A 23046-nucleotide genomic window follows, 5' to 3' on the forward strand; every position below is an offset into this window, starting at 1 on the left:
AATCCAATTTTATTTTGTTTAGTTTTTGTATTTCATTTCACAGAAAACTATGCAGCCCTGGTATCCGGTGCATTCATAAATCGATAACTGCTGCTACCCGAAAACCAAGAAGAAGAACCAAAACAATATTTTGTTAACTAAGCATAAACAATTAAAAATCATTGTATTATGACTGAATTTGGAGGAGACTCGGGTGGCCGACTTAAGGGCGTAACCATAGTAAAGCCCATAGTGTATGGGAACATAGCCAGATCCTTCGGCAAGAAGCGCGAGGAGGACGGACACACGCATCAGTGGAAGGTCTATCTGAAGCCCTATTTCAACGAGGACATGTCCATTTACGTCAAAAAGGTGCACTTCAAGCTGCACGAGAGCTATGCCAATCCGAACAGGATCGTAGTTAAGCCGCCCTACGAGATCACCGAGACCGGATGGGGTGAATTCGAGGTGATCATCAAGATCTATTTCAACGATCAATCCGAGCGCCCGGTTACTTGCTACCACATCCTAAAGCTTTTCCAATCGCCTGTGGTCGATGGCGAGCTCACCTCCAGTACCACTATGGACACTAAGAAGGGCCTGGTCTCGGAGTCGTACGAGGAAATCGTTTTCCAAGAGCCCACCCAGATCATGCAGCATTATCTCCTGCTTTCAGAACAGAGCGCCAATGGACTGTTAACCCACGACACTGACTGTAACTATAAGCTGATTAATATTTTGTATAGTTACCCATAATATTCACTTTTCTAGTTGAGGAAAAGAAGACCAAAACGCTGGACAACATTGTGAATGTGAAACAGAAAGTCAAGGGAGAGATTGTTACACTGAAAGACAAACTAAAGCTGGCACGTGAGACCATTTCGAAATTCAAGGCGGAATTGGCGAAGGTGCAGAAGCAACCTGCGTAATATTCTCCATAGAAATACTTTCCATGCATACAGTTTCGATTAAGTGTAATGGTTTAAGTACTTATATGTTAATTATTTAATAGATGATTGAAAAAGGTTTTTTTTGTGTTTTCACTGTGTGTTTCTCTTCTGGGAACGAATAATATTGTTTCAGCTATTATCTCATTAATATCAAAACCGGCTGATAGTACTAAATTTAGAATTGATTTATAATATTTAAATATAATACATAACATCATATTGCAAACTCAAATAATAAATTCTTTAACGAGTGCCGAAGAGTACATCAATATTTTAAAGTGCATAAAGAAGTGAATTGGATTTGATATTATATGACTGAAGCCCACTGTGGCGCGATGAACCGATGAATTTGGAACCACCGGTTCGGCAGTGAACGATGCAATGCATCTGAACCAGCGTCGTGGTTCCTTCTCCAGTTCCAGTTCCAGCATCCCCATGGAATAATAAATGACATTGTTTATTTGACTTGTTGAGTGCATGTACTTGTCCGGTGGCTTCGGTGCCCGCTCGAAGCCCGAATTAAAGATACAATGATTTTATGGACCTGCGTCGTTAACGTGTAATGTGCATAAATAATTTAGGCCCAAGATTCCACGCACGCACACAGACACACATATGTATATAAGCCATAAGTGATGCGCGATAGCCGAGAGTGAAAATCGTTAACTGCGCAAACGCAAACGCGTTTTCCCACCTAGAACCAGTCGAAAATCGCATAACGAGGTGAGTTACACCAGTAACTCCTAATCCTTTGAGTACCACAATTCACCGATATTTTCGGGTGTACCCCGGAATTTGCAGCACCCACTCCAATGACGCTGCTCACATCCTCGCTGCTGTTTTTTTCGCTGCTGACGTCGCGGCTCGAAGCAATTCCGGTTTTGGAGAAGTCCCCCGCCCATCCTGCCCACTCTGCACATCCCGCGCATCCCTCGCATCCATCGCCTGGCGTGCGAATTCTTCGCGCACCCGAATCATTGGTGGCGCCCCTGGGAGATGAGGTGGTGCTGGAGTGCGAGACCAGTTTGCAGCCAGAGCGTTTCGAATGGAGTCACCGGTCCAGCAGATCATCGGGAGCGGGGTTCAAGTACCTTAGGACTGGCACGGCCAAAGCGAATGTCTCCCAGGAGGCGGCCATCTCGCGGCTGAAGGTGCTCGTCCGACAGGACACTCTAGGGGAGTACCGATGCGTTGGTTGGTTCGGTCCCCTGGTAGTCACCTCCACCATAGCCCGATTGGAACTGGCCAGCACTAGCCTGTTGGGCGGCCAGGAATCGGAATCACCCCTCCAATGGCGGGTGTCTGCTGGGAACTCTGTGCTCTGGCCCTGTGGAAAACAGGTGAAATCCAATCCGTCTGCCAGTTGGTCCTACTACCGAAACGGAGTGGAAATTAAACCAGAGTTCATCGGAACCAATGGAAATATTTTCCTGAGCAACGTATCCTCCGAGTCGTCAGGCAGCTATTCCTGCCAAGCCACCAATCCAGCCTCAGGGGAGCGTATTCAGCTGACCGGCTCGCTGCAACTACAGGTTACACCTGAGCAGAGGTCGCAGAGTAAATCCCCACACTTGCTCAATGGGCAGCCGAACTCCCAAGAAATTACCATTCGCGAAGGGAGCTCGCTGTTGCTGCTGTGTCCTGGAGTTGGCTCACCGCCACCGACTGTTGTCTGGAGCAGCCCCGATGTCGTGGGAGCTGTGAAGAACAAGCGTTCAAAAGTAATTGGACATGCTTTGGAGATATCCAACACCCGAGTTCAGGATGCGGGCACCTATATCTGCTTCCAAGATAATGGTGTGCGGCCTGTGCTGGAACACTACATAAAGGTGCATGTAGAGCAGCCGCCGCAGATTGTGCGACCGCCCTGGGCGGATCTCACCAACGAGGGCGATCGCTTAAAGCTGGAGTGTGAGGCCACAGGAGTGCCAACGCCAGAAATCTACTGGCTGCTGAACGGGCACAGCAGCCTCGATGATACTGAGGCTGAGCTATCCAACAATTTTTTGATACTGCACAGCGTCTTAAAGCGTCATGCCGGATATGTCCAGTGCTTTGCACGAAATAGACTCGGTGAGCACAGTGCGGGTACCCTGCTACAGGTGAATCCCAAGCAGATCCAGGAACCGCGGGAATCAGGAGGTACACACCGTCCCAAGCCAAACCAGGGTTCCAAGCAGAAGCAGATGTATCCACCGACTCCACCAAATGTTACCCGACTCAGTGATGAATCCGTGATGTTGCGTTGGATGGTGCCCCGAAATGATGGATTGCCCATTGTCATTTTCAAGGTGCAGTACCGCATGGTTGGCAAGCGCAAGAATTGGCAGACTACCAACGATAATATACCCTACGGAAAACCGAAGTGGAACTCTGAGCTAGGCAAAAGCTTCACGGCTTCGGTGACGGACCTTAAGCCGCAACACACTTACCGTTTCCGTATCCTAGCCGTTTACTCCAACAACGACAATAAGGAAAGTAATACCTCGGCAAAATTTTACCTGCAGCCAGGTGCAGCACTGGATCCGATGCCGGTCCCAGAGCTCCTGGAGATCGAAGAATATTCAGAAACCGCTGTAGTGCTGCACTGGAGCTTAGCTAGCGATGCGGATGAACACTTGATCACAGGATACTATGCCTACTATCGACCCTCGTCCTCAGCAGGGGAATATTTCAAGGCAACCATTGAAGGAGCCCATGCTAGAAGCTTTAAAATTGCCCCCCTCGAGACGGCCACCATGTACGAGTTCAAGTTGCAGTCCTTCAGTGCGGTCTCTGCGTCCGAATTTAGTGCCCTTAAACAGGGGCGCACCCAGCGTCCCAAAACCAGCACCACGGAGGAGCCAACACTGCAAATGGGCGACCGAGATACAACCACTCCCAGTCACAACGAGACATTCAATATGAGTCCCATGCTGACGGGAACAATTGGCGGCGGGGCAGTGCTTATTCTGCTCCTGATTAGCACATGCTTATGTGTGTGTCGGCGGAGGAGTTCCAGGAGCAGGGGAAACAATCCAAACAAGCCACGGATGGCGGAGCTGAGGGATGACTTCGTGCCACTGGGAAACTGCTCGCCCACCAAACAGCGCCAGCGAACACGTCACATACACATAACTCTGAACCCACTGGCCCAGCAGCAGCAGCAGGCGTTGGAGGAGAAGAACGACACGGACCAGGATGCACCCTATTATCAGCGACCATCAAGCTACGACTACGATCCCGGCCTGCGCCGGATGTCCTCCTCCTCGCTGCGCCGCTCACAACGCACGCTGGAACGTGCTGGTGGCAGCAATGGCTCCAACAACGGCAACAATAACAATCTGAATCAATCCGCAGAGGCGGGTCCTGTCGAAAATCCCGGAAAGCCGGGTCGTGTACTCATGAAGCGCCCCCGCCTGTCCAGTCGCTCCGAGAACCTCTCATCCGGCAGCCTCAACAGCGTGGGCGTGTAATCGCAATCTCGTGATCTTTAGTCTGTACATCCCTACGCCCGATGTACCATGCTATTCCTCTACCTCTGTTTTATCTACCACTTTGAATGACAAAACCTTTGCTGTTTGTACTTATACGAATACCACTTAGAGTTAAGGTACTTAAATAGACATAACTAGATTTATGCATGCATGATCGTTTAAGAACATAGCATTTATGTCCATTCTATGGTAAGTCTTCCATTTTTCGCGATAAGATCAAAATCTGTACTGATAGCTTCTTAATGACCTTTACAAAAAATGACAATAAAGCTTGTAGCTTCACCTTTTAACCCTATTCCAGTTTTTATACGTGAATATAGAAGATTCTGCAGAAAATAGAAAGCTCAAGCCAAAAAGTTTACTATTGTATTTACTTAATTTAGTTAGAAAACACCTTACAAAAAAAAAAACAAAACATTGAAATTTAAATGTTTGGTATATTTGCGGTATATCAGGTGATGAAACATTATTATAGTATTTTCTCGCATTTTATAGTGTGGCGTTAGGCATTTATTCGACATCCGATGGCGTTTGGGATTTAATAAGCTGTCAGCCAATAATTGGGTCGTCGTCAAAATTTCTATTAGAATCGCTTCTTTTCTTATATATTTTGGAGGAAAAATCAAATGAAGCTGATACGCTAAGAACGACGTTGCACCAAACCCGCACCGAACGTAAGCCCCCGTCAGTAGGCCCTAAAAAGTGCGCAAATGTAAGCCGTTCCCTTTGTTTTCGCAGTGCCAGCAGCAGAGGGCCTGGCCTCAAAAACAATAGAAATCCCAAAATCGCGACTGGACTGACTGGGCAGGATGTCGAACCTATCCGTGGGCCAGATCATAATGGATGCGCAGCGCATGGCCAGTCGGGTGAAGGAACTGGACGCCCTGGGCAGCGCGCTGCTTGAGGAGGCGGAGTCCAACAATCGGCTAGTGGAGAGCCTCCGTCAATACCAGGACGATATTGAATCACTCAACCGCATTTCAAACAACAAGACCAACGCGGACATGGTGAACCGCATTCAGCAGCAAAACATCAACAGCTCAGAGATACTCAAAGAAAATCGCGAGCTAAAAATCTGCATTGAGGACTACGAGCGTGCCATGGAGCTGATGATGCAAAAGTATCGCGAGCACACCGTCTCCAAGGTGCTGGACAGCAAGTTTAACTTTAAGGAGCTGTACAACGAACGCATGTGGCAGGTTATCCGAGAGCAGCGCGAGAAGATCAACGAAATGGCAGCAGTAATGCAGCTAGCGGCCAGTGTGGATGATGGTGTCGTGCAGCGAGAGCTGCAGACCATATCCCAGCTGCGCCTGGAGAACGAAACGCTGCGCGAGCTACTGCAAATCTCCAAGCAGTACGGCTCTTCACAGCGACCGATCCGTGAAAGCGACCACCTGCTGGAGGAGAAGGCTGTGCAGACGGACAGTACGGCGGACGATTCTGCCGATGACCTGTCCATATCGGGCGCATCGGTGGAAAACATGAACAACAACTCGGTTATCCAGATGTACAGCAGCCCGGAACAACCAGCTAAGGTCGCCGCCGCCACGAACTCATTCACCACTGCCCCAGTGCAAAGTCAAACTGAGACACAGGCACCTAATGTGACGTTGGAAACGGCGCCGCCGGGTGAACAGCCGGTGGCGAATGATAACAATAACGGACCTGCAGTCAACCCAACCAGTGCGCCTACGCCAGCGACGACGTCAAACGAATCTGTAGAGGATCAGGCGGCAGTATCGCCCGCAACATGATAGGTGCTGCTGCACAACGTTGTTGATTCGTTTGGTCTTCATTTGAATCGTATTTACTCACCCACTCACAAAACAGGCCGCGCACCAAGAGGGCCCACATAACCTGCATTAGCTCTTAGCGATTGATAATCTCTAAGTAATTTATACATAATACGCATTTCAACATATTGTCCATACGCATTCACGACAATGAAGTTTATTATTTAAAACGAGGTGAACACACTCACACACACAAATGTAATGTACAATGTACCCTGTCGATTTTATGGTTTGCTAAATAAATTCCAAAACAAATCGGGGATTAACCAAAGTAATGAGCATATTTCATTTAATATACAAATGTATTTCTAGAAGATCAGTAATGTATTTAAATAAGAATTAACTTTGATTTAGATTGCTACTCCCTAAGCTACATAATTCTTAAGTCATTTCCAAAAAGATGTCAGAACCTCATTTATTATGCGCCCCTCCTAAGAATAGAATATATTTGTTAGGCGAAGGCTTTTCAAATTTGGCCATTATTCTCCAAGCCAAACAGAGAAGCGGTTAAATAATTCATTGGATATGACTCATTGCTTATCGAGTAAGGCTGATCAGAACTTGATATACACACATACTTGTGTGGAGTTTAAATATGAATAAAGTATAGTCACTGAAATCAACATTTGCCACAATCAATGGATATCGATTAAAAAGATTCACGATATAGTCATGTAAATTTTCAAAAAGTCATTACTTGTTACACAATGAACCAGGTTGAACAGAATTTGCCATAAGAAGGCAAAACCAGCAGTAATAACTTTTATTTTTAGAAGCTTAAGATTTCGAATGCGAAAAATTAGGTTCACAAAATTGTTATGAATAATTTAATAATTGTATTGTTTACGTTTTATTTTTTTATTGTTCGTTAAGAAAAATTGGGAAAACCAATGTTTTGAATAGATATCATGGAATACTCCTTCGTCACAACATGTTTTCACTTCATTTGTTCAAATACATTTTTGTAATTTTTGTAAACGTGAAATCTTACGTATAAAAGTAATAGTTTATGGTTTCTTGATAACCGAGAAACTTTCAACTGGCTTGGTCTTCAAAATTTTTGAATGATTTTAGAACGTTTTCGAATAGCTCTCATTGATTCTGTGATCGATTCTCTCGCGTGAAAATCAGTTCTCTTGTAGAAAACACATTATCTCGCAAGACTGGTAGTTGAAGCTTTCAGAAATAATTTAAATTTAGTTTCTCGTCGATTTTCAACGCGTTCGCAACCGAAAAAAGTGCCAAGGAACAGCGCCCGGTTCGCATGTCAGCTATCTATATACATGAGTATTTCGAGTGCTCGGGCAATCGACGGTTATATTAAAGCTATATAAATATATATATGTGGTGGCCTTTGTACGTGAATGTGCTTCGAATGAAAATTGAAAACTGCCTGGATCGCATGGGTGATATAAAGAAGTATCCCGTTAAAGAGTTGCAATTGATTCAATTTTAACGATATTTCCGGAATGTCTTGCATTTGAAATCGACTGGGAAGATTTATGGGAAGTGCGCTGCCATTTAGCAAGAAGAAAACTATGCTATTTATAAAACACAGCTAATTTTTGTGGCCGTAAATGTTTTGTATAAAGTGAATATTCCAAAATTAAATCAACCAAGGCAACAGTGCGTGTGTGAGTGATCGAAAGTGAACGAAAGGCTTCGGGGACCCGCGATCCCTGTGAATCTTCATACCTATGTATGCACCAAACTGCTTTATATTCCGTGGAAAGACGCACTGAATCCCGCCGGTTACGCAACCATCTACATACATCCACTTCCACATCCAAGAGGCTGGCCCCAATCCCCGTCGTCCAGCCGCAAAATATTCTAAATGCGGAAGTATTTCGTGTGAGTCCACTGCGTTCTAAATTAAGTCACACATTTTGCAAGTGCCGCCGCCGAAAAACAGAGCGCTTCAGATGAAAATAGGTTAAAACGCTGGTAATTATTTATAAACGCACTAGGGATTTGCAATCGTCGCAGAATCGCCGACGAGCAGAAGAGCGCCCAGAGAAAGGAGTGGTGAAAGCTCCAAGCTCCTGGCCTTTCTCTTCGCATCGCTCTTTCGATTGAGTTTTCATTTTCGCCAAAAGAACAAAAAACATGCGCAAGCGGTGGAAAATCGCCTGCGCAACTTCCACCTGTGCCAGTTTATCTCACTCTCTTTCTCGATCGCACTAAAAATACTTGAATAGATGGATACATATTTGTTATTGTTTATATTTACCATTTCCATTCGATTGTTTATGTAGTGCAATGACTGAAATGACAGATTCCCCATATCTGTTGATTTTGGAATTAATTAAAAAACTTAAAGTTTAAGGGCGTGAAACTTTGTTTGTTGGGATTCTTATTGTTTTTTTATACCCGTTACTCGTAGAGTAAAAGGGTATACTAGATTCGTTGAAAAGTATGTAACAGGCAGAAGGAAGGGTTTCCGACCATATAAAGTATATATATTCTTGATCAGGACCAATAGCCGAGTCGATATGACCATGTCCGTCTGTCCGTCTGTCCGTCTGTCCGTCTGTCCGTCTGTCCGTCTGTCTGTCCGTCCGTATGAACGCTGTGATCTCAGGAACTACAAAAGCTACAAAGTTGAGATTAAGCATACAGACTCCAGAGAGATAGACGCAGCGCAAGTTTGTCGATTCATGTTGCCACGCCCACTCTAACGCCCACAAACCGCCCAAAACTGCCACGCCCACACTTTTGAAAAATGTTTTGAAATTTTTTCATTTTTGTATTAGTTTTGTAAATTTCTATCGATTTGCCAAAAAACTTTCTGCCACGCCCACTAAAACGCCTACAAACCGCCAAAAACTGTGTTTAAGACTCTCCTTCTCCCTTCCACTAGCTGAGTAACGGGTATCAGATAGTCGGGGAACTCGACTATAGCGTTCTCTCTTGTTTTAAATTTTAATTATGTTAAAATCCAGATTCTCCATTACCCCTTAAAAACGTTATTAATTTTAGTTCCTTTTAATAATTCAAGAATGTATATAAGATATTAGTATGTATGTATATGTAATATCATTAATCATTGTATTAAATGTTAGTATTAGCTAGACCACTTAATTTTTTTAAACAGTTCCGTTTTTTTATGTTGTGTGCTATTTATTAGTGGTATTATATCAGTTTTTCTATGAAAGATACTTAGATAATAGAAGGCATTGATCTACATTTGCACTTACAACTCACGTTGACAATACCCATCAAGTCGGACAGCTATTCAATTTAGGACCGATGGCCAAGTGAATGATAACAAGATGAAAATGTTTAACTATTTGATGAACGTGTACAAAATTCTTGTGTTGATTTGGCTTAGTGCCAGAAATTCCACAGATTTGCGCAGTCAATTGGGTATTGGGATCGTGCGAAAACTACATCGAAAAAGCAAATGTAAATCTAGAAACTAGCAAAAAAAAAAAATAAACACAAGAGTAAACGATTTTCACGTTATTTGTACATCATAAAAATAGTTCGTAAACTGTTAATTATAAAACAAAAGGTTTGGCTTGAGAGAACTTCACAACGTTCAACTCTTGCAGAAAAAGAAAAGCGGATAAGTTGTACGAGAACAGATGCATCATCTGTACCCATCGCTGAAAGGCGACCAGCTGTGCCCACTCGGCTTTCATCCCCAGACTCGGTATCCCACGCGATGTAAGCGCTGCTTCCGGGATTACAAGGAGCATGGAGCCCGCAGAGCTGGCGATGAGGTGGCCGCCTCCTCGCCCAACCTCTCCGATGCCCAAAGTTCTCGGTAAGTTCTTCTCGGTACTCCCGCAATTAAACAAACATATTAACTTTTATTGAATAGACCCTCATCGCGGACGTGGACGTCTACTCAAAATCTTACCAGTGCAAACGCAACTAATGGCAATGATATAGGTATGAATGGAACACGTAAAAGGTTAAATTAACCAGTCAAGTAAACATTTAAATGTAGATCATTGTTTTTTGTTTAATGTCAGAGGCGAACTCAAGTCGTCTTTGTTCTCACAAAAAATCATAGTAATGGTGTCGAGAACGTTAATGCCATTGATCTGCATTAGAAGCTTTATCTATTTAATAGTATTTGTTAAGTTCTTGATCAAACTTTTTATGTAGAGTTAAAACGGTTTCTGTATTAAGCATTAAAAGTGTTTATTATTAATATATTTATTAATATAATATAACGATTTTTCAATGCAAATGTTTCATCTTCTCAAAAATGCAATATTTTCATTTTTGCAGTTTTTGAATATATGGTTTTGATTTGGTTCTTAAATTATTCTTAGCATTGAGGAATTGTTTCTCTGACATTTAGTTATAGTAAGTTGCTTAAAAAATTGTTACGAATCTTAATCAATGTGTTTGTCTACTTATCTCTCTCACTCTCACTCTGCGTTTGCAAAAAAAACCACCGCCAACTGTGTCATATCTGTCGCACTGTGTCTGTCTCTGTCTCGCTCTCTCTCTCTTACTTACTCTCAACACTAATCTCTGCATTAAATGAACCGTTAATGTTAATTACTACCATGCAACGCGTGATCTGTACTGCGCTCCCACTCTCTCTCGCTCGTTCTGTGGCATCCGTTTGTCTTACTCTCGCACCCACGACTCCGTGTGGAATCCAAACGCTGCCAATTGCAATCTGCAACTCGCAACTTGCACCTGCATGCCACACACCTGACGCCCGTACTGAACCCAGTTGTCCACTTCAATGTAGAGCTGAAGAAGCGTCCACAGTCATGGGCCTCCACGCCGGATATCGACGAGCCGGACAATGTAGCTCGCCGTCCGCCGGCAGCGGCGTCCACCAGTCGAGCAGCAGCATCCTCCGCCGAGGATCACGATGTGGCTGTCACGGTGAAGCTGCCGGTCCCACCACGACGCCACACCACCGCCTTGGACATCAAGGAGGTAAGATTTAATAGTGACTCCATGTTTTTCCAGATGATGTCTTTATGATTTGTATTTACTAGGTGGAACACGCCTTAACACCGCCCACCCGTGTCACATCCTCACCCAGTAAAACTTCAAGTATTCCAGATGAGTTAGTCATCCTATCGACAGACAGTCTAGCAGAGCGTGTCCGCAAGATGAATCTTCTCAAGAAGCAGCGCAGTCTCAACTCCCGGGAAAACAGTCGGGAGCGATCAGTTCCACGGAGGGAAGAGTTAGTAAAAACAATGTTAAGTGAAAAATGATTATAATGTTAAACGTGAATCCTTTAGAGAAAGCGAGTCGTCAGCTACATCCACACCAGTGGTGCCCGATCGTCCGGAAAGGAGCAAGTCGGGTACTTCCTTAAACCAATTGCCCCAAGCCGAGCTGAAGCGAGCCGCTCTGCCGCCCAAGAAAGTAGCGGTGGCATCCACCACGACATCGTCCAGCAGCAGTAGCAGCACCTCTCTGAAAACCTCCAATTCCACTTCCGTCAGCAATGAGGTGAAGGTCACGTCCACGTCCACGTCCAGTTCCTCGACGAGCTCCAGCACGGTTCGTCGCAAGGAGGCGGATGCAGTGGCTAGCAAAGAGATCAAAAGACAAACCGTTCCCGCTATATCGATATCCCACTCCAACAGTAGCACCATCAATAGCACTTCATCCAAGACACAGGACTCACAAGGCGTGCAGGAGCAAATGAAGTCGCTGAAACTGGAGCTGGAGACGATGAAGACGCGGGCAGAAAAGGCGGAGCGCGAAAAGAGTGATATTCTTCTGCGGCGCCTGGCCTCCATGGATACCGCCTCCAATCGGACAGCTGCCTCGGAGGCACTTAATCTCCAGCAGAAGCTGAACGAAATGAAGGATCAGCTGGACCGGGTGTCGGAGGACAAGCGCAGGCTTAACCTGCGGATGAAGGAACTGGAGAGCAAGGGCAGCGAGTCCGAGCTGCGGCGAAAGCTGAAGGCCGCCGAGCAGATCTGCGAGGAGCTGATGGAGGAGAACCAGAGCGCCAAGAAGGAGATTCTTAACCTGCAGGCCGAGATGGACGAGGTGCAGGACACCTTCCGCGACGACGAGGTCAAGGCCAAGACCAGTCTGCAGAAGGATCTCGAGAAGGCCACCAAAAACTGTCGCATTCTCAGCTTCAAGCTAAAGAAGAGTGATCGCAAGATCGAAACTCTGGAGCAGGAGCGTCAAAGCTCCTTCAATGCCGAGCTATCCAATAAGATCAAGAAACTGGAGGAGGAGCTGCGATTCTCCAATGAACTAACCCGAAAGTTGCAGGTCAATAAGTTTGGGGAATCTCCAAAAATTGTGTACTTATAAATAAACTCTTAAAATAACTAGGCAGAGGCCGAGGAGCTGCGCAATCCAGGCAAAAAGAAGGCACCAATGCTGGGTGTCCTAGGCAAGTCGACGTCGGCGGATGCCAAGTTCACCCGAGAGTCCCTGACGCGTGGTGGCTCCCAGGAAGACCCTCAGCACTTGCAGCGCGAGTTGCAGGACTCCATTGAGCGGGAGACTGACTTGAAGGACCAACTAAAATTCGCCGAAGAGGAGGTAATGCCCGATGACGCACAAAACCCACTCGATTAATCACTTAACCATTTCACGCGAAGCTTCAACGACTCAGGGATCGCGAACGAAAGCGCGTTAGATTCAGTTGCGGGACTCAAACGGAGGTGCCACTCGAGGTGGTGGCCTTCCCCCGTGGCACACAGACAGTGGCTACGATTCAGTGCGATATATCTACCAGTGCGGAGAACTTGGTGGCCACCAGTGTGGCTGTCACACAAACTGATTTCGAAGTGCCCGATAGAAATGTTTCAACCGAAAGGGAAACACTGCCGTCTCCATTTGCGGGTCTCTTTCCACCGTCGTCATCTTCCAGAGTGGGACAGTCCGGTTCGCTGCTCTTTCCCAGCGCCATTTCACATGTCCTTCTGAGTGGAGCAGGTACCAAGAACCTCAGCCAGAAGGATCCGTCCTTGGATTCGATCCAATACAATGCCTTTCTTTTCGTGTAGTAACCATTTGTAGAACCAGTTCATGTTCTTGTCATTCGTCAAAACTCTGCAAAACTATTTTTATCCTCGAAAACGATCTCTGAATGGGTTTTATTCGATCTTTCATTTTTACCTTACTCGTCGTTATTCAGTTGCAATAAATGAAGTTTTTGTGTTTCAGGCTGAACATTTGAGGAAAAAGGTGACTCGTTTCGAGGATGAAAATGAGTCTTTGATGATGCAGTTGAAAAAAATGGCAACGCGCTCAAGAAGTACGAACCAAACCATACAGCGAAGTAGAGCCTTAATCTAACTAAGTACTTAACCTTAGTTCGTAAACAAGTTAATCAAGATTAAGTCATCCAAATACTACTGGCACGGTTGTCACTTTTGAATTTAAAATGCATAATCAGCATAACTCTACCACGCCTTTCTGGAACTTAGTTTTATAGTTCTAGAGATGATAATCGTACAATTTAATTTCGAAATTTTCCAAATTAAGTGACAACTGTGTAAATTAACCATTTTTCATTCAGTTTAAGGTCACAAAAAATGCCATAGCTGCCGTGACTCAACCAATATTTTTCTTCTCTTCATAACTGACCAGAAAGGTTGAAGTTGAAACTTAACCAACTAACTAAGATTTTTATTTAAAATTAGCTTATTAACGAATAAGTTACTTGCCATTTTTTGCGGCTGCACATTTATTTAACTGTAACTAATCACAAAATCTGTTTCCAACTGCTAGTAACTAACTAAAATCGTATTAAACATTTCTGCAACAATAACAATTTATTTTCTCACTGTACCACAGGTCGCAAGTTGAGTCCTACACCGCATCCTCATCGCTTGGCTCCCGAGGTGCATGCTGATCGCGATGAGGGAATCTCCGACGAGGATGATCCCGCGGAGCTGAGAATTCTCTTAGAGCTTAACGAACAGGAGGCCTCGATCCTGCGGCTCAAGGTGGAAGATCTGGAGAAGGAGAACGCCGAGTCCAAAAAGTACGTGAGGGAACTGCAGGCCAAGCTTCGCCAGGACAGCACCAATGGCAGCAAGTCCTCGCTGCTCAGTCTCGGCACCTCGTCCAGTGCGGCCGAAAAGAAGGTAAAGACGCTCAACGAGGAGTTGGTGCAGCTTCGCAGGACGCTTGTTGAAAAGGAGCAGGCGGTGGACTCGCTCAAGAATCAACTAAGCAAGCTGGACACACTCGAAACCGAGAACGACAAGTTGGCCAAGGAGAACAAACGCCTGTTGGCGCTGCGGAAGGCGGGCGAGAAGAATGGGGAGGTGGATCAAAAGATGAAGGAGTCCTTGGCCCAAGCTCAACGGGAAAGGGATGAGCTGACGGCTCGCCTCAAACGGATGCAGTTGGAGGCGGAGGACAAGCTGCCACCTCGCACCGCCAAGAGGGTTAACGACCTGACGCCCAAGAGCCATCTTAGGAAGTGGGTAGAGGAGCTGGAGGACGAGATCAGCGAAATGCGGGTCATGCTCAGCTCCGGCAGTACTGATCAGCTCAAAGCCCTGCAATCTGCCAAGGGAGCGCTGGAGGAGGATTTGCGGAAGTGTAAGCAGAAACTTTCCCTCGCAGAAGGCGATGTCCAGCGGTTGAAGCTCCTGAACGGATCCAGCAGCAAGGTCAGCGAGTTGGAACTGAAGCTGAAACGCGGCGATGAGGAAGCAAAGAAGCTGAACTCGAAGCTGAAGGACTTGGAGGACAAGGTCAAGAAGCAGGACGCCCAACTGAAGCTGGGCGAAACGAACAAGTCCACCTGGGAATCGCAGAGCAAGCGGGAAAAGGAGAAGCTGTCCAGCCTGGAGAAGGACATGGAAAAACAGGGCAAGGAGAAGGAGAAGTTGGAGGCAAAGATTACGCAACTGGATGCCGAGCTACTCAGTGCCAAGAAGTCGGCCGAAAAGAGCAAGTCCAGTTTGGAGAAGGAGATCAAGGATCTGAAAACCAAGGCGAGCAAATCGGACAGCAAACAGGTGCAGGATCTCAAAAAGCAAGTGGAGGAAGTGCAGGCCTCACTGAGCGCCGAACAGAAACGGTACGAGGAACTCAACAACCACTGGGAGAAGCTCTCCGAGGAAACAATCCTGATGCGTGCCCAACTCACCACCGAGAAGCAGAGTCTTCAGGCCGAACTGAACGCCAACAAGCAGAAGATCTCCGAAATGGACACCATCCGCATCGAGCGCACCGACATGGCCCGGAAACTGAGTGAGGCCCAGAAGAGGATCGCCGATCTCCAGGCCAAGGCACTCAAAACGGTCAATGGCAATGGGGCCGAGTACGAGCGCACCGTCCTCAAGAACAAGCTGGCGGAGAAGGAGCACGAGTATGAGCGCCTGCGTCGCGAGAACGAGATGAACATCGATCTGGTCTTCCAGCTGCGCAAGGATAACGACGATCTGAATGGCAAGCTCAGTGACTACAATCGGATTGAGCAGGCGCAATCCTCGCTAAATGGACACGGAGCGAGGCGCGAGGCAGAGATTAGGGAGCTCAAGGAACAGTAAGTGGATGATTACTATCGTATCTTAAATAAATAGACTCATATCATAAATTAAATAACGAATATTAAACTAAATTTGTGATCCTTATACATTCCAGATTACAGAGCACTGAACTGCAGATGAAATCCGAAGTGGCCACAGTTAGACTTCGCTATGAGCAACAGGTGAAGAACCTGAGCGGAGAATTGACTTCGATGCAGGTAAGAACAATTAAATTAACAATTAAAATTCAATACTGAATTAAGAAATAATAATATCCTTGAAACAGCGCCAGTGCGAACGCTTCAAAAAGGATCGCGATGCCTTCAAACAGATGCTGGAAGTGGCCCAGAAAAAGATTGGTGACCTCAAGGCCAACAACACCGGCAGACAAAGTCGCGGCTCCATGCACAGCAGTGATGATGATGACAAGAGCAAGATTGCCTACCTAGAACAGCAGGTTTGAACTCAGTAAATACACTAGCTGCGCTACAAAGCTAATGGATGGTTTCCATTGCAGATTGGTCACCTAGAGGATCAGCTGGTCGAGTCGAGGCTGGAGTCCAGCAAGATAAAAACAGAACTCGTCTCCGAGCGCAGTGCCAACGAGATTAAGATATCGGAGATGCAGTCGAAGCTCAACGAGTTCGAGGAGGAACGCGTCATTGGTTCGGGCAGCACCAAATTGCCGGGCATGAAGACCAAGCTGGAGCTGTCCTGGCAAAAGGAGCGCGAGGATCAGCAGCGACTGCTGCAGGAAACCTCCACCCTGGCGCGAGATTTGCGGCAGACCCTCTTCGAGGTGGAAAGGGAGCGAGACAAGGAGCGACTGGAGTCGAAGCGCAAGCTGGACCAGATCAAGCGTGCCACCGAGGAGGAAATGGAGGAGGGTCGCAAGAAGATCGCCGAGCTGCAGTGCGATCTGTTGGAGCTCCGGGACGTACACGCAAAGCTGCGCACCTCCAACGAGAAGCTCAGACGAGAGGTGGGTGTGGAAGTATAATGTATTGGATTACTTATACAAATTTAAAACAATATAGCAACTAAATATTGTACCATTCATGACCAATACAATACCGAAAGACAACTTGGAATTCATACTGCATATCAGAAATCCAATATATATTCCAACATATCGTCATAATTCCAAAACTTATTCAGTAAGATAATTTTCCTAAAAAAAAAAAAAATCACCGAACTTAACCCCAGGTGGGACTTGAACCCACAATCCCCGGCTTAGGAGGCCGATGCCTTATCCATTAGGCCACTGGGGCTTGCGTAACATGCTGTTAACATGCTTACATAAATTTAAGGACAAAAAAACTAAATAACATAACCTATACAGACAATTTGTGCCACCAGTTAGAGGAAGAGCGCACATAAAGGCGTATTTATTCTATGTTCTCACAGAATTGTTTCCGTTATGCATTCATATTTTACAAAATAATATAGAAACTAAATCATGTCCTTTCTATAAAAGTTATAATTATTTAAAAATGTTTAATTGCAGCGTGAACGCTACGAAAAAGAGCTGATCAAGCGTCGCATGGAGGCAGATGGCGGAGACCGTAAGGTGGGCGCCCTTTTGCAGACCGTTGACGAGCTGGTGAAGATAGCTCCCGACCTGAAAATGGTTGGCAGCGGAGCATCAGCACGAAGCAGCAGCAACTCCGGCTACGACAAGAACTTGCGACCGGAGCAGCCGAACGTGCGCCGCAGTCGCTCGCCTTCGCCCACGCTGAGCAGCTCTCAGATCACCAGTGTCCTGGCCAGACTGGCAGAAGCCTCGGAGGAGTTGCGCAAGTTCCAGCGGGTGAACGAGGACGAGCAGGAGCGCAGCCGGATGAGGAGAAGCAATCTGCGTAGAGCTGCTTCGCAGGAGAACGATCCGCATGGCAGCACCAGTTCGGTGGCGAGTGCAGCAGGATCGCAGCGGGGCGGTGGACGTCTGTCCCGGAACTCCTCCAACAATGGGAGTCTGATTCGGAAGAGTCTCTCACTGGATCACTCCATACAAAGAGATCAGGTAGGCAAAACAATTTCATTCAAGTTGAATTACATGGGCTAATTTCAATGTTTGTATTTCCAACTTGCAGAATATTTGGCGCCAGGACGATGGCAGCGTGTCCTCCATGCAATCCATTGACTCGGAACTGGGTGGCCTGGTCAGGGACTCCAGCTTGGACTCACGCCTGGACTCGCGGCTGTCCGGTGGATCCACCCAGAGCGACTTACCTCGAGGACCTCGCAAGAAGAAGAAGGGCATCATGGGCAAGCTGCGCAGTCTGACCAAAAGCAGTCGCAATTCCGAGAGTGAAATTTCAGTGAGAACTAAACAACCACAACAATTAGCATTTAAATGCTAATGTCTTTCTGTGTGTTTGCAGATTCAAGGATCTGACTCGGACATCAGCGTTGCCAGCGACATGAGATCGAGCAAGAAGGATCTTCGCGGCCGGCTCTCCGGCATGTTCAAGCGCTCCGGATCCGCCTCACGCAGCGAGAGCATGGAACGTGCCGGATCCGACCAGAGACCCGTGGCCGTCACCGTAGTTGGACATCCAGATGGACCACAACCTCGCGAGCCGCCGCCTGCCAATTCCCTTACACCCCGACCCATACGTTCTGTAAGATATAAAGAATGCAACTGAGATCACTTCGGATGCTAAACTGGTTATCCATTACAGATCCCCAAGCCGCCGAGCGCCGGAGCACCCACCACACCAACCACAAGACGACGCGTAGCCAAGTAGTCACCATCGGTTAATAGGTTTCAATCTCATAGGATTCATTCTAATCGTAGCTGTAGATGTTCGAATAACCCTCGCACTCATTGGCTGCCGAATTGCAAGTCATCATAATTATTTGTTGTTTTTAAATAGTTTAATACATTTTTATTTGAACACTCCGCCGAAATAAAGTCATCTTTTTCAAATAATTCATCGTGACGCCTGTTTCTATTTCTATGTGGAATATATTCGAAGTATTTACTAGATATGTTGCAAGGGGACAAACCTACATACATTTATGTAAACCAGTTCAGCGGATAGTAAGCCCATGATAATGGGACATGCTGCATAGAAATGTGCCCACTTTGTGGTCGGGGTCTCCAGATGGGCGCAGAAATAGGTCACGGAACTGAGAAGGAAAAGGACGACGAGCTCCAACATTGGGATCTGGAGAGGATTTCTAGAGTTCCAGACAGGAAATTCCAATGCTTACGAATATTTCATTCGTATTTCATTTCCTATATCGAATTTCAAAAGTACGCATCAATCCCAGGAATTATCGTTCGGCAGAAGACTTAAATAAAAAGAGTGAGTGACATTTATTCTATTTACTTGCAATTTATGTATATATTCAAAGTATTTTGTTTTGCTTAAAACTTGTTTTACTTTCATGTTTTGTTTGCTTTTCTTTACACACTACATTAATTTTGTTCGTTAAATATAATTTCAAAATGTATAATTAATTTGTTGTAATTCATTTATTGTTTTTTTTTTACTCCTTTCTTGTATTTGTGTGTTTATTTCTCAAATGATTTCAACGCAAAACAATTTAGTTAAAAACCTTTGTTCGGGGTTTTCTAATAGACCAATCCAATGTGCAAACGAAGGGATATACAAGTTTCGATTTGATGTCATTTTGAGTACGTGGCATGTTCAAATAAATCAAATCTATTGACTGAATCGCCCTTTAAGGATACAGGATAATGGATACAGTATACAGCATACACGGGAGTGTAAGGGAAGGATATATGTATGTATGTGGCTTGTACGCAATTCCAGTGCGAGAAACGAGACGTATGTAGGGGGTACGTTGCATTATTTATTTGTTTAGTAATTTGTTATTACTTAGCGCTTTTGCGTTTCATGTTTGCTTGTGTTACATTTATACATTTATGCGAATTTGTTTGGGGGATTAACTTTTGATCGGTTTTCAGCTTCAGCTTAAGTTTCCGTTTCCTGTTCTTGTTCTTCTTCTCATAGTTAATGTGTGTGTATGTGTGTGCTTGTCTGCGTTTGTGTCTTGCACCAGAACTTGTATATTTATAAACTTTTGTATGCAATGTTTATTGTTGGCTTATTTAGTTGCTGAATTTTCTTTTGTCGCTCGAATGCTGTTCGGTTGTTTTAAAAGTTGTTCGACTAAGTGTTTTAGCATTATTAGTAACAATGTCCTTACTTGCGGCTCTTATTCTCGTTTGTATGTTTTAAATCCTTATTTCCTTTTTATTTATTCGATTTTTGTTTTGATATTACTTAGGCACTGTGTTCGTATTACATTAAAGAATTAATTTAAAATTTAAATTTAGGTATGTATAAATACATTGTAAAAAATTTCTTTAAGTTTACCGTAAACTAAAATCTTGCAACGCTATATGTATCTCATTTTCAAGTTCTCCTTGTTACTCTCATTATTTTCCATTGTTGATGTCCTTGTATGTATCTATGTATGTAAGTTAAGTTAAGTTAAATCCTGACGTCATTGTTAATTCTTAAGCACTGTACCACGATCGCCCAGCTGCCATCAAATGCTAATGTTAAACTCCTATTTATTCCCTCACCATCTCGCATCTAAAAGTACATACGTGTAGAAAAGTCTATGAAATTATGTCAAAATGAAAGCTTGGAAAGTGACAAAACGTGGCTTCCTCTCCAGTTTCCCTTCAAGTTTCCGTTTCCGTTTCCCTTACATACGCAAGTCGCAACACTTATATGCCTAAAATCGTTACAATCTGGTTTACAAGTAAGTCCTATATATGTATATGCAGTTTTAGGAGGTTTCTATGTGTCTTTGGGTAACTCATACGCAAGTACAAGTAACTTTTTCAGTATCAGTTTTAGATTCCAGTTTCCTTTGTTTCTGTACGTAAAAAATTCAAATTCATCGAAAATTCTCTTTTTGGCTAACATACGCTTTAGTTCTTCGTCATCTTGTTCTCGGTTCCATCATTAATCTCTTAATTTGTTGACTTGTAAATTTATATTAAGTAGTCTACTTGATTTTATAAAATTAACAAGAACAGGGAAATCAAATGTACAGAGTTGGCTAGAACAGTAACTTAAAAGAATGCAATCTGAGTACAATTTCCGTGTGAACAAAAACCTTATACGAACTTATTTTGGTAGCCTATTCATCAGTGATTTATTCGAGTTACGAGTTGTAGTTTCGTGTTTTAGCCTTTTTCTGTTCAACATCGTCTCGTTTTAAGCTGCTCCATTACCATTATGTTTACAGTCTCAATTTTGTTGTTTTTTTTGCGATTTGTTTTATTTTGGTTATTTTGCTTAGTTTTCCTCTTTTTTTCTGTGTTTTTTCCATATTTTTGTCTATTTTGTATTTATTATTATCGTTATTAACTACATACAAATTAGTTTTTGTTCACTATTCTCTGCATTTGTTACATTTTAAAATTACCATATACATACCTCGTTTCGAATTTTTTGCTTAAGAACGAACGAAAGTCGGGCTTTAAAAGGGATGAGTGTGCTGTCGTTTAACTTAGTAATACATCATTTGTCTCTTAACTTGCAGGCATTAACAATTACCATTCATTGACTGCTCTTAACCGAGTACGAATTTCATCCTACACAATGATCGGGAATCTTTTACGATACTTTTACGATTGAAACAGAAATCATAATAATAATCAATTAATCCAATTCATATACAGCTACAAAACATGCCACCCACATACATGTGTACATATGCCTGTTGATCCTTTAATCTTATTGTTTTCATATCATTTTGTTTATTTTGGTTGGTCTTCTACCTCTTGTCCTATATAAATTTAGTCATTACAAAAAGGTGTCTTAGGTGGAATCGTTTTGTCTTAGGAATTTAGCTTAGATATCTGTTAAACCTCATCTTATTTCAAATCATTCTAGTCTTTAATCGCTAAGAGTACTTCATTACATAAAAACAACTCTCATTTTGAGGGGTGTAGAAAAGCCTGGGAGATCTTCGGGATATGGGGAAAAAAATACATTCAAAATTCTAGCCTTCTAGCGTTACCAGAAGAGTACCGAGTTTTGTGTTCAATAGATGTTGTCTTATTTTAACTATGGGTACCAGTCGGCATCTCCGATTCGTAAACAAATTTGAGAAAACTTAAGATCGAAAGTATTGATAAGTATTATTTAAGTTCATTTCTCTCTTCACCTAGAGCTATTTGTTAGGCAATATACGTACGTAGAGCTATACAATGTATACAAAAACGCATTCTTTTCAGTGATTTTGGTTTGCATTTGGCGCATCATTCGTATGTTAGCTTATCAATATGTTAAATAATATAACCCTTACATTATTGTTTCATTCGTGGTTCCTATGATCTCTTCACTTGAAACGCCGAAACGTCGAAATGCCAAAACCAATCTGATAAAAAAAATACAAGCACAACAATAAAAAGGCAACGGAAATGTTTGTTAGGCTGTAGAAATGAAAACACAAAGTATACACAATTCTCGACAATAATCAATCATCGCGATTTTGTCATCCCGTCATCAATTGGCCAATAAGAAAACCAACAATAATGAAGGAACAAAAGCCAAATACACAAAATGACATCAAATGGGAACGAAAAACTTAAGGAAAAAATCCGATTAATGGTGTTATTCCGCTACTTTGGTGAATGTGAATCCTCCGGATGTCTGGACACGTCGACTTCCTTCACCTATGTTGCACTTGGACTTTTGCTGCAACGTTTTTTTTTTGCTCAGTGTATTCATGTGTTTGTGGGTGTGGTGTGTGTGCTGACAAACATTTACACTTAATTTTAAATTCTCTTTTTCTTTCGTCTCTGCTTTAGCTTGAAAGTGCAACACTTTGTTTAATACAATATTTAAATTTATTTTACCGTTAAATCGTTATATGTTATAATTAATATGTATATAGTATATATAGTTGTATATAGTAGGTTTATTCATATATATTCTTGTTTGTTTATTACGTTTACGATGCACATATATTGTATGTAGTTCATTTTAATAGGTTTTTTACGTTTATGTTAATAAAAAAAACATTCTTTTTTGTATTCATCTTTAAAGAAAGAGGTTCTAAAAATGAAATTGTTTTACAATTAACAGTCAGTGTATCTGTTTTGTCTTCTAAAAATGTCTAATCGCACGAATTAGTTAATAATTTCAGTTAAACCTCCACTTCGCATGTTAATCTTTTAAAATTTCTAATCCGAATCTGGTTATAGCATTAAAACAGAAATCATGAACGGGTATATAAGCTACCAGAAAATTATAGTGTTCATCCCATTAAATTACATCAGGTTGTTTTCATTATTCTTCGTTATGCACCACAGCAAATCCAGATGGTATCAATGGATGCTGCGGCTGATTTAACAGGAAATGCCGATCGAAACATAAAGTTGACCAATGTCAAA

The 23046-nt window shown here is 43.7% G+C and overlaps 5 protein-coding genes and 1 non-coding gene across 10 annotated transcripts; 4 read left to right on the forward strand and 2 right to left on the reverse strand.

Moving 5' to 3' along the window:
- Positions 1 to 82: 82 nt before the first annotated feature.
- LOC6527006 (YEATS domain-containing protein 4) lies at positions 83 to 1006 on the forward strand. The gene is made up of 2 exons (XM_002088066.4): positions 83 to 694; positions 751 to 1006. Exons 1-2 carry the CDS (start codon positions 169 to 171, stop codon positions 906 to 908), a joined length of 684 nt encoding a protein of 227 aa, XP_002088102.1. The 5' UTR covers positions 83 to 168; the 3' UTR covers positions 909 to 1006.
- Positions 1007 to 1348: 342 nt separating this feature from the next.
- Positions 1349 to 4695, forward strand: LOC6527007 (interference hedgehog). The gene is made up of 2 exons (XM_002088067.4): positions 1349 to 1652; positions 1731 to 4695. The coding sequence occupies exon 2, from the start codon at positions 1742 to 1744 to the stop codon at positions 4382 to 4384; it is 2643 nt and encodes an 880-aa protein (XP_002088103.1). The 5' UTR covers positions 1349 to 1652; positions 1731 to 1741; the 3' UTR covers positions 4385 to 4695.
- Positions 4696 to 4918: 223 nt separating this feature from the next.
- Positions 4919 to 6476, forward strand: LOC6527008 (FGFR1 oncogene partner 2 homolog). Its single transcript, XM_002088068.3, has 2 exons — positions 4919 to 5079; positions 5144 to 6476. Exon 2 carries the CDS (start codon positions 5215 to 5217, stop codon positions 6160 to 6162), a length of 948 nt encoding a protein of 315 aa, XP_002088104.1. The 5' UTR covers positions 4919 to 5079; positions 5144 to 5214; the 3' UTR covers positions 6163 to 6476.
- Positions 6477 to 7400: 924 nt separating this feature from the next.
- On the forward strand, positions 7401 to 18588 carry LOC6527009 (myosin-4). Of its 4 annotated transcripts, none has more exons than XM_039370967.1 (16): positions 7401 to 8052; positions 9756 to 9970; positions 10028 to 10098; positions 10901 to 11112; positions 11175 to 11368; positions 11427 to 12426; positions 12490 to 12702; positions 12762 to 13098; positions 13963 to 15670; positions 15769 to 15871; positions 15940 to 16110; positions 16171 to 16635; positions 17161 to 17676; positions 17747 to 17974; positions 18038 to 18277; positions 18338 to 18588. In XM_039370967.1, the coding sequence occupies exons 2-16, from the start codon at positions 9789 to 9791 to the stop codon at positions 18401 to 18403; spliced, it is 5706 nt and encodes a 1901-aa protein (XP_039226901.1). In that variant the 5' UTR covers positions 7401 to 8052; positions 9756 to 9788; the 3' UTR covers positions 18404 to 18588. The 4 variants fall into 4 exon arrangements, with proteins under 4 accessions (XP_039226901.1, XP_002088105.1, XP_039226902.1 ...); XM_002088069.4 differs by having other exon boundaries at positions 10919 to 11112; XM_039370968.1 differs by lacking the exon at positions 12762 to 13098 and adding an exon at positions 13330 to 13420 and having other exon boundaries at positions 7402 to 8052.
- Trnar-ccu lies at positions 16852 to 16924 on the reverse strand. The gene has a single exon. It is a non-coding gene; the product is annotated as a tRNA-Arg (tRNA).
- Positions 18487 to 18820, reverse strand: LOC26535546. 2 transcript variants are annotated; one of them, XM_015199147.3, is made up of 2 exons: positions 18674 to 18820; positions 18487 to 18613 (listed from the first exon to the last, which is right to left on the reverse strand). In XM_015199147.3, the coding sequence occupies exons 1-2, from the start codon at positions 18818 to 18820 to the stop codon at positions 18608 to 18610; spliced, it is 153 nt and encodes a 50-aa protein (XP_015054633.1). In that variant the 3' UTR covers positions 18487 to 18607. The 2 variants fall into 2 exon arrangements, with proteins under 2 accessions (XP_015054633.1, XP_039226904.1); XM_039370970.2 differs by having other exon boundaries at positions 18670 to 18820.
- Positions 18821 to 23046: the final 4226 nt, after the last annotated feature.

The sequence above is a fragment of the Drosophila yakuba genome, chromosome 2L (assembly GCF_016746365.2).
Source record: "Drosophila yakuba strain Tai18E2 chromosome 2L, Prin_Dyak_Tai18E2_2.1, whole genome shotgun sequence".
Classification (NCBI taxonomy): domain Eukaryota; kingdom Metazoa; phylum Arthropoda; class Insecta; order Diptera; family Drosophilidae; genus Drosophila; species Drosophila yakuba.

Excerpts from the sequence above, each read along its gene's own strand:
- LOC26535546 (XM_015199147.3), bottom strand. The coding sequence starts at position 18,820 with ATGTTGGAGCTCGTCGTCCTTTTCCTTCTCAGTTCCGTGACCTATTTC.
- LOC6527006 (XM_002088066.4), top strand. The coding sequence starts at position 169 with ATGACTGAATTTGGAGGAGACTCGGGTGGCCGACTTAAGGGCGTAACC. Across the intron at positions 695-750 it reads GTTAACCCACGACACTGACT|TTGAGGAAAAGAAGACCAAA; the intron begins GTAACTATAAGC and ends TCACTTTTCTAG.
- LOC6527009 (XM_039370967.1), top strand. The coding sequence starts at position 9,789 with ATGCATCATCTGTACCCATCGCTGAAAGGCGACCAGCTGTGCCCACTC. Across the intron at positions 12,427-12,489 it reads AACTAACCCGAAAGTTGCAG|GCAGAGGCCGAGGAGCTGCG; the intron begins GTCAATAAGTTT and ends TAAAATAACTAG. Across the intron at positions 16,636-17,160 it reads ACGAGAAGCTCAGACGAGAG|CGTGAACGCTACGAAAAAGA; the intron begins GTGGGTGTGGAA and ends GTTTAATTGCAG.
- LOC6527007 (XM_002088067.4), top strand. The coding sequence starts at position 1,742 with ATGACGCTGCTCACATCCTCGCTGCTGTTTTTTTCGCTGCTGACGTCG.
- LOC6527008 (XM_002088068.3), top strand. The coding sequence starts at position 5,215 with ATGTCGAACCTATCCGTGGGCCAGATCATAATGGATGCGCAGCGCATG.